General features: G+C 43.3%; 2 protein-coding genes across 2 annotated transcripts; one reads left to right on the top strand and one right to left on the bottom strand.

The window, feature by feature from the left end:
- Positions 1-1,635: 1,635 nt before the first annotated feature.
- Positions 1,636-4,225, top strand: tubb2b (tubulin, beta 2b). The gene is made up of 4 exons (XM_069682338.1): positions 1,636-1,739; positions 2,656-2,764; positions 2,855-2,965; positions 3,046-4,225. The coding sequence occupies exons 1-4, from the start codon at positions 1,683-1,685 to the stop codon at positions 4,104-4,106; spliced, it is 1,338 nt and encodes a 445-aa protein (XP_069538439.1). The 5' UTR covers positions 1,636-1,682; the 3' UTR covers positions 4,107-4,225.
- Positions 4,226-4,720: 495 nt separating this feature from the next.
- Positions 4,721-7,007, bottom strand: bcl2l16 (BCL2 like 16). Its single transcript, XM_069682339.1, has 3 exons — positions 6,918-7,007; positions 6,234-6,822; positions 4,721-4,895 (listed from the first exon to the last, which is right to left on the bottom strand). The coding sequence occupies exons 2-3, from the start codon at positions 6,714-6,716 to the stop codon at positions 4,767-4,769; spliced, it is 612 nt and encodes a 203-aa protein (XP_069538440.1). The 5' UTR covers positions 6,717-6,822; positions 6,918-7,007; the 3' UTR covers positions 4,721-4,766.
- Between the last annotated feature and the right edge of the window lie 1,326 nt (positions 7,008-8,333).

An 8,333-nucleotide genomic window follows, 5' to 3' on the forward strand; every position in this document is an offset into this window, starting at 1 on the left:
ACTTGAATAAGTTTGCCAAATGTTTGCATGTGAACTTGAGCCAGTGTCGAGAAAGGAGAAAGGAATAGCATGACTGTATCCTGACTCATCCTGTGTGTGACATGGCTCTGACATGGAGGAAAAAGAAGAGGCCTTTGTGTGTCAGATTACAATACACACACAGAAAGAGACTGTGAGCATGACCTACATACTGTATGATATGATAAGCATAGCAGTGATGTTCCTGTAAAAGACAAAACCCAGGCCTAGACAGAGGGAATTCGAATTCCTACAACATTCAGAATGAATGAGACAGTGAATGGCTTTTCATACACCCCCAGAGAGCCTCACTGGTGTGCACTAAGAACTGCCATAATCAACATAGAAATGTATGGTATGCAAAGATCCTGTGCTTAAGGGTCGATCCATGGAAAGAAATGTAAAGCCCTGTACTAGTAAACACAAGTCTAATCGTCAGCTTCTGCCCCCCTCCCAGTCGCAGGAGACATGGCCGTGGCATGTACCATGCAGGAGCGCTGGCGTCACAGCCACTCTCTCGCCTGGCATTCAGATTAACTATTAATAAGCCCATCTGCCCTCATTCCACAGCGCTGATTTACAGAATACAATGCAGTACAGACTTTGTGTACGGAAGTATTATTACTGTGGATTCAGTGTCTTTGCTCTGTTAACTATAGACAGAATAGGAATAAAACATAATAAATTAAACATGAAACCGAAAGCTCAGTCTGAGATATATAGAAGCTGGGTGTGCCAGGTTAAAAGTCTATATTTAGATAGCAGGAGAGCCCTAAGATAAAGACATGGTGCATGTCCTGTGAAATAAATGTACCACCTTGTTGATAATACTGTTTACTGTGTTGATGATGAAAATGTAAGTTCCTCAATATAGCTATTACTTTCTAAGCTTTGACGCACAAATACTAGATTTGTGCGCGACTTTCTATATTTTGATGTTATTGCGTAGTGGTCCAGTATGCATTTTTTATTCCAGACACAGCTAAAAACAACCTTACAAAACTTAATAAAAAGGGGAACTAATTAGTTATATTTATTCATATTGAGCTAAGCTGGAAGGGAAAGCTGTAGACTGCTCATCCTAAGAGGCATTTGACTGAAAATCACAGTTGTAGCAGCATCAGTCATGTCCAGAGCTGTTGCGACAGCTTCCGCTAGTCGAACTTATGCTAAACCGGTCCATTGTATGCCGTTACTCGGCCACGTGGACCGTGGATAACTATCATATAAATGGGATTATTATTTTATAACTGGTCAAATTAAAACATGTTCCTTCAGTCGATGGATTAATACATTTCACTTTCTGTGTCGGACGCTTGCATGCGGCTGTGAAATGAATAAAATTTGTTGTCAGTGTCGCATTTCTTCTCCGCCATCATGAGGGAAGTAGGCCAACGTCTACAGATTAGACGTTAGTCACACGTTAGACATAAATGTGATTGGCAGGCATAGTAGACCAATGGCGGAGAAGAATGGGAACATTTGATTGGTCTAAATTTCTGCCTGTAAATTAAGCTTTCACAAATGAGCCAACAGGCGTTCGAGTTGAGGGGCAAAGGGCGGGTCCAACCCAAATATAAAAAGGATGGTTGAGCCGTTTGTGCAGGCATAGAGACAAGCAAAGTCGTTCATCGAAAGGTCCAGACTACCTCCAGAAAAACAAAATGAGGGAAATTGTGCATCTTCAGGCCGGCCAGTGCGGAAACCAGATTGGTGCCAAGGTTAGTAAAACTATATTTGCCTTTTGAGAATTAAATCGGGTATTTTTCATTCAGAAACACCGTGTTCTCTACTCTGTGGGCCGGTGCTTTGTGCCCGGGGAAGCCACACCCTGGGAATATCGATGTGTCCTACTTGAGAAAAATTCCTCTTAACGTTTAATTTCAAATGTATGGACTGCAGGTTGTCTTTAGGCACACTTGGGCGTCGAAATATAGACTAATTAAAACAATTCGGCATTATTTTTTTTTAATGTTCGAAGTTGTATCTTTCAATCATTTAGTCCGTCTTTTGTGTTAAGCATTCAAAACTATTTGATTAAATTAACCGGTGCGGATGGGATTCCCGTTACGTTGAAGAACTAGCTTTAAATTACCGTTATAAATAACGTTCGTCAGACGCTAACGTTACTGCAATGCGAAAAAGGAAGTGAGGATTGTTGATTCATGAAAAAAAGCCATCTCATCCTGTTCCATTATATAAACTGTTTAACTGACTTGGTGTCTGTAAATGGCATTAAACATTGTTGTGAACAGTAAATATACGATGGTGGTTTTGTAACGCAGTTCCCGGCTCACTGAGGCCCACCTGGCAGTATTTTCTGAAAGGCGCCGGCTCGTGTCTGAAGTAGGCGGTGTTGGCGGTTAGTGACGTAGCTAGGAATTTTCAAATTCATAACCCACCACTCGCAGCCAATAGGAGGTCAGGCCGCGCGCGCGGATTGCAGAACGGCGCGAAATTCTAGTCTTAGCTGTTATCTAATCACCTTTTTGTTTAAAAGAATTAAACTTTAAAATAAAACAAACTGAATGTAATCGAAATTCATCTACTGTTTGCATACATGTTACTGCATGCAGATTTCCCTGTCACTTGTTTTGGTTAAGGGTTTCATACTAAGATTTATTATCTATTTTACAGTTTTGGGAGGTTATCAGTGATGAGCATGGAATTGACCCAACTGGCACATACCATGGTGACAGTGACCTGCAGCTGGACAGGATCAATGTCTACTACAATGAAGCCACAGGTAAGCCTACAGCCCAACAGATTTTTTTTGCACAAAATGTGTGTTTGTTTATTTTTTTTACATTCCCCTAACCTTATCTGCCTGTTGTAGGTGGCAAATATGTCCCCCGTGCTGTGCTTGTTGATCTGGAGCCAGGAACCATGGACTCTGTGAGGTCCGGACCTTTCGGCCAGGTTTTCAGGCCAGACAACTTTGTTTTCGGTAAATAATTAGTTCAAACATTTTCAGCTGCTTATTGTGCTTGTTAAGTGTGGAGCTTAACCTTGATTCTTCTTTTTTAGGCCAGAGTGGTGCTGGCAACAACTGGGCCAAGGGTCACTACACTGAGGGTGCAGAGCTGGTGGACTCTGTCCTGGATGTTGTGAGGAAGGAGGCAGAGAGCTGCGACTGCCTGCAGGGCTTCCAGCTCACACACTCTCTGGGTGGTGGTACGGGCTCTGGTATGGGAACCCTGCTCATCAGCAAGATCCGTGAAGAGTACCCCGACCGCATCATGAACACCTTCAGCGTGGTGCCCTCCCCCAAAGTTTCAGACACAGTCGTTGAGCCCTACAACGCCACACTATCAGTCCACCAGCTTGTAGAAAACACAGACGAGACCTACTGCATTGACAACGAGGCTCTGTACGACATCTGTTTCCGCACCCTTAAACTCACAACCCCCTCATACGGTGACCTCAACCACCTCGTCTCTGCCACCATGAGCGGCGTCACCACCTGCCTCAGGTTCCCTGGACAGCTCAACGCTGACCTGAGGAAGCTGGCAGTCAACATGGTGCCATTCCCCCGTCTGCACTTCTTCATGCCCGGCTTTGCTCCCCTCACAAGCAGAGGCAGCCAGCAGTACAGATCCCTCACAGTACCAGAGCTCACTCAGCAGATGTTCGATGCCAAGAACATGATGGCTGCCTGTGACCCACGCCACGGCCGCTACCTGACAGTGGCTGCCATCTTCCGTGGCCGCATGTCCATGAAGGAGGTGGACGAGCAGATGCTGAATGTGCAGAACAAGAACAGCAGCTACTTCGTTGAATGGATCCCAAACAATGTAAAGACCGCTGTGTGCGACATTCCTCCCCGTGGCCTCAAGATGGCCGCCACCTTCATCGGCAACAGCACAGCCATCCAGGAGCTGTTCAAGCGCATCTCCGAGCAGTTCACAGCCATGTTCAGGCGCAAAGCTTTCCTCCATTGGTACACTGGCGAGGGTATGGATGAGATGGAGTTCACCGAGGCAGAGAGCAACATGAACGACCTGGTGTCTGAGTACCAGCAGTACCAGGACGCCACCGCCGAGGAGGAGGGAGAGTTTGAGGAGGAGGGTGAGGAGGAGCTGGCCTAAATCTTCAATTTCAACAAAGCTCTGCTGTCAATTCTGCCGTGAAAATGTAACGTTCCAAGTCTTTTCCAGTTTTCAGTGTTCTGTCTGCTGTTCATGTGAATAAAACTTCCTTCTGCTTATTTGAAGTTTGGCTGTTTTTATGTAGAACTCTTCAATAACTGAAAATAATGAAGAGGTAAATGACGGTAATAAAGCAAGATTTTATTGGATTATGTGCTACTACACTGTACATAAAGTGCAGCTGCATGACAAATGACAATGCCACTAAAATTAACTTTGGAATTTTGATATACAACAGTCAAACTTGGTGTAAAACAAAATGCATAAAACAGACTTGGCCTTTCATGATGCAGTACATATCTGCCTGGTTAATCTGGCATGAAACCATGAAGGTTAGTGCACCCTTGAAATGGAGCTCATTAAGTACAAAATTATCTGCTGCACAAATATGAGCAGCTCACCATTTTTTGCCAGCATGTGATCATTGGAATGACATAAATATTCCTCACAACGCAGAACACCACCTGATGTGTATGGTTACATACTGAAAACAGGTTCAACAGAATTAGAAAATGCATCTTAAAAAGAACTGCAGACATTTTGAAAAGGTCGCTCACTCTTGGACAATTTCATGTTTCGGTCACTAGGTGGCAGTGTTGGCTAAACCATTCTCTTCCATACGCAGTAGGTGAGGATGCTGACAGCTAGAGCCAGCAGGGTCCAACAGCACACCTTCTTCACCTGGCCCTCCAGACCCTGCTTCTCTCCAAAGCGTGACACAAAACCATTCTGTGAAAAACAAGTAAATCAAAGTTACAAATGAAATGATTCTGTATTGATATGATGCCTTATGCAAGGGGAATCCCATATAAATGATATAGGCTACGGCCCCCTGAAACTTTAACATATGCATCATTAACAAAGAGCTAAACTAAAGTGAAAGCACACATAATGGGTTAATTGTTTAAAACAATCTTAAAATGGTTATGACTAAAGGTATTTAGTCATAAAAGAAACAAAACATGGGGTTGATAAAAATGTAACATTAATTCAATATGCAAAAGGGGGGGGTTACAAGTATCGGTAGAACTGGTTAGTTTACTTCCTCTTTGGCGGGGATGTGCAACATCTGTCGTCAAACTTTCTGAGAGGAGAATGTGAACCGACTGCTTGGAAAGGGAATATACAAATTTCCCAGGGCTGTTTATCCTAGATATAAGTTTGGCCACAAAACAACGTACATAGTTTTAAATATAACATTAAAGATAACTTGTTTTTTAAAATTGACATGCTTTTTGATGTCAAATATTGTCAGTAAAATATACAAGAAATGTGGTATTTGAGTGTGGAAAAATGTGGAATTTTAAAATGGAAGATGTGGAGGGACCCTGTTTTCTGCCTGAGCATGTGGACAGCAACCTCCTAACAGAGAGGCAGCATTAAAACTATGGCCATGGAGTTTAAAAGAATCAGGCTTTTACAAGGCTCTGATGAAAGACACAAGTTGCATCATGTAAAATCTTGGATCCAGGGTTAAAATGTAAATATCTCTGTCTCTGCTACTTTCCCATTAAATCCGATGAGTTTACTTATATTATGTCTTGCGTTGCTTGTCACTTATACAACGTATTGTGGCCCCCAAAAAAAGAAAAAAAGAAATTATTTTGTAGGATTAAAAATAAAAAATGTTCATGACTCCTCCTGAACTCCAGGGCAAATACTAATTTTGCATCCAATGCTAAACTTTCCTGAATCCATACGTCCCTCCCCATTAGCACAGTATTCATGAGCTAGCTAGCAGTTATGGGTCATCTCTGTGTTTTCATTTGCAATTGGCTGCTGTAAATGCCAATCAATATCCACATCAAGTTCAAAATCAAACATGCAGAATCGGGATAACTCTCTGCTCAGCATTTCATGAAAACATTCACATTTTTTAACACAACACATGTTTATGGAAGTGAAACACTAAATCTCCGCTGTGTCCCTACAAAGGGAACCTGGGTTTCACTGTAGTCTGACACGCTGGAGCAGCGCTGCATTTACACTTTAACATTGTGTTTGTATGTATGCTTAAGGAGTATCAGCTTTTTCTATCTCCTCTGTAGTTATTCTCTGTGAACTCACCCATCCTCCCTTATCTCGTATGTCTGGGCAGATGACCCTCTCCACGTAGGCCCCCACACTCTCCTTCAGCTGAGGCAGGACCCCCACCATGCCCCTCTCATGGCAGTGCAGAGCCATCTGTCCAGCCAGCACATACACAGACAGCACCACGCTCCAGGCCAGGTCCCTGCGCCGCCCCCCAGGGGCCGGAGGGAAAAAGTGCTCGTCCAGGATGCTGGTGAGCATGGTGCAGGCTGAGTTCTCTGTCACGTCCTGGAAGATGCGAGGCCAGCGCCGGAAGAAGATGGGGAAGCGGGTGAGGAGCTCGTCTCCGGCGTGGCGCAGGGCTGTGGTGCAGGCTGTTGGGGCAGGACCCATGGTGCCATCTGCCCCCCCTGTGGTTACATAGTCTATGTAGTCATGAGCCATCATGAAAGCCTCTCTCACCAGCGGGTCAGGACTGTTCAGGCCTAGCCTGGCCTCTGGCTCCTCCAACTGGCACATGGTCGTCTCCAATGCTATTTCACTAATCACCAAGCTGTAGTCTCAGTAGGTCACAGATCACAGCTCCATTTCCAAGCAGCAAAGCCACTCTCTAAGCGACATCAGTCTGTCATGGGGTGTGGGCATGTGAAATTAAAATAAATCAGAGAAGAGAGAGAAGAGAGGAATAAACATACAGGAGATAAAGTATTTATATCTCACCTCCTCTTCAGTAAGAAACCACACGAAGATCAAAATCACACAGCCTGCAGGTGAAAGAGTCAGAGTCCAGAGGAGTGTGACTTGTTGCAGTTAGACTGGGTCACTCACTCCCCTTCACAGCTAAATATAGAGCTCTTGTTGCAAACTGATCTCCAACCTCACATGCACATCATAGTCGTCCTGACACACATCCCCATTTCAGCACAGGAGGAAGGAGGGCGAAAAAAAATAACACAGAGGACCTGCAGTTGTTTAAAGCTCATGTGAGGGACTTTCTGTTTGTGTTGATTTATGCGCCCCTTGTGGACAGAGCAGTTCTTCTTCCTTCTTGTTAACCACACCCAGCCCATGTACCTCCATGTTTATAATGTAATTTAAATTAACTGAGTAGAAATGACATCTTTGTGCAGACCCAGTTTGGCCTACCATTGCAGTATGACTTTGAAGAAAATACCGTCACACTAATCAAAATCGTCTCTCTGTCACACAAAACTGTCAGAATTATCTAAATGATCAAACAAAGTAGTGCTTTGTAATCAATCACATATTAGCTGGTCGAAAAAGGTGAAAACAGAACTTGGACTGACCAAATATAATTAGTGTTACTGGGTTATTAGTATGAGTAATACACAGGAACATGACTTTGCCCCATAAATAAATTGTTGTTGTGTTTGGATGTTTGGCTGACACTTTTTAAATCCCCTATCTAGCATTTGTGAGCATCAAACAAAGTGATCATTTTGCTGCCATAATACCTGATGAGCTTATCTTAGTTTGGTTGGAACTGGAAGTCTTTCGAACCACATGAAATACAAATAAGGTTTTAAACGACCTGTTAATTTAAATCTAACAAGGCTAAAGGTCTTTTTCACAGACAACAGTATTCTGTAGGTGGTCAAGTGGCCACCTTAATGAAGGAGATGTCAATACAGTGTTACAAGGTTACAATTTCATTTAGCGGACGCTTTTGTCCAAAGCGACATACATCTGAAAGTTAATGATCTATACATTCACATCTGATGGCTATGTCTACCAGGAGCAATGTTGGGGTTCAGTGTGTTGCCTAAGGACACTTTGACATGTGTTTTTACAGTATTTGCCATTTGAGCGAAATCTTCTATAACAATAGAAGAATAGAACAGAAGCATAATTAATGCTATTAGTAACACCTGTGATTTTTATGTAATTACAAGTAAAAATGTCGGAGGATGAGTCATTAGTAGTCTGTATAGGCCTTTAAAGCCGAGACGGTCAGGTCTACGGAGGTCTCCTGTTTGCGTCACCAGCTGTTCCCGCCTATATCCTTGCATCACCAAATCAACAGGTAGCTAGCGGGCTAACCAGCTATCATAACTAACGTTACTTAACTTAGCCAAACATAATTAGTTTCAGGCCCCCTTTTATTTTGCTTTTTAA

Source organism: Semicossyphus pulcher, unplaced genomic scaffold (assembly GCF_022749685.1).
Source record: "Semicossyphus pulcher isolate SPU_LCO1_2020_fin unplaced genomic scaffold, fSemPul1.0.p SCAF_6, whole genome shotgun sequence".
Classification (NCBI taxonomy): domain Eukaryota; kingdom Metazoa; phylum Chordata; class Actinopteri; order Labriformes; family Labridae; genus Semicossyphus; species Semicossyphus pulcher.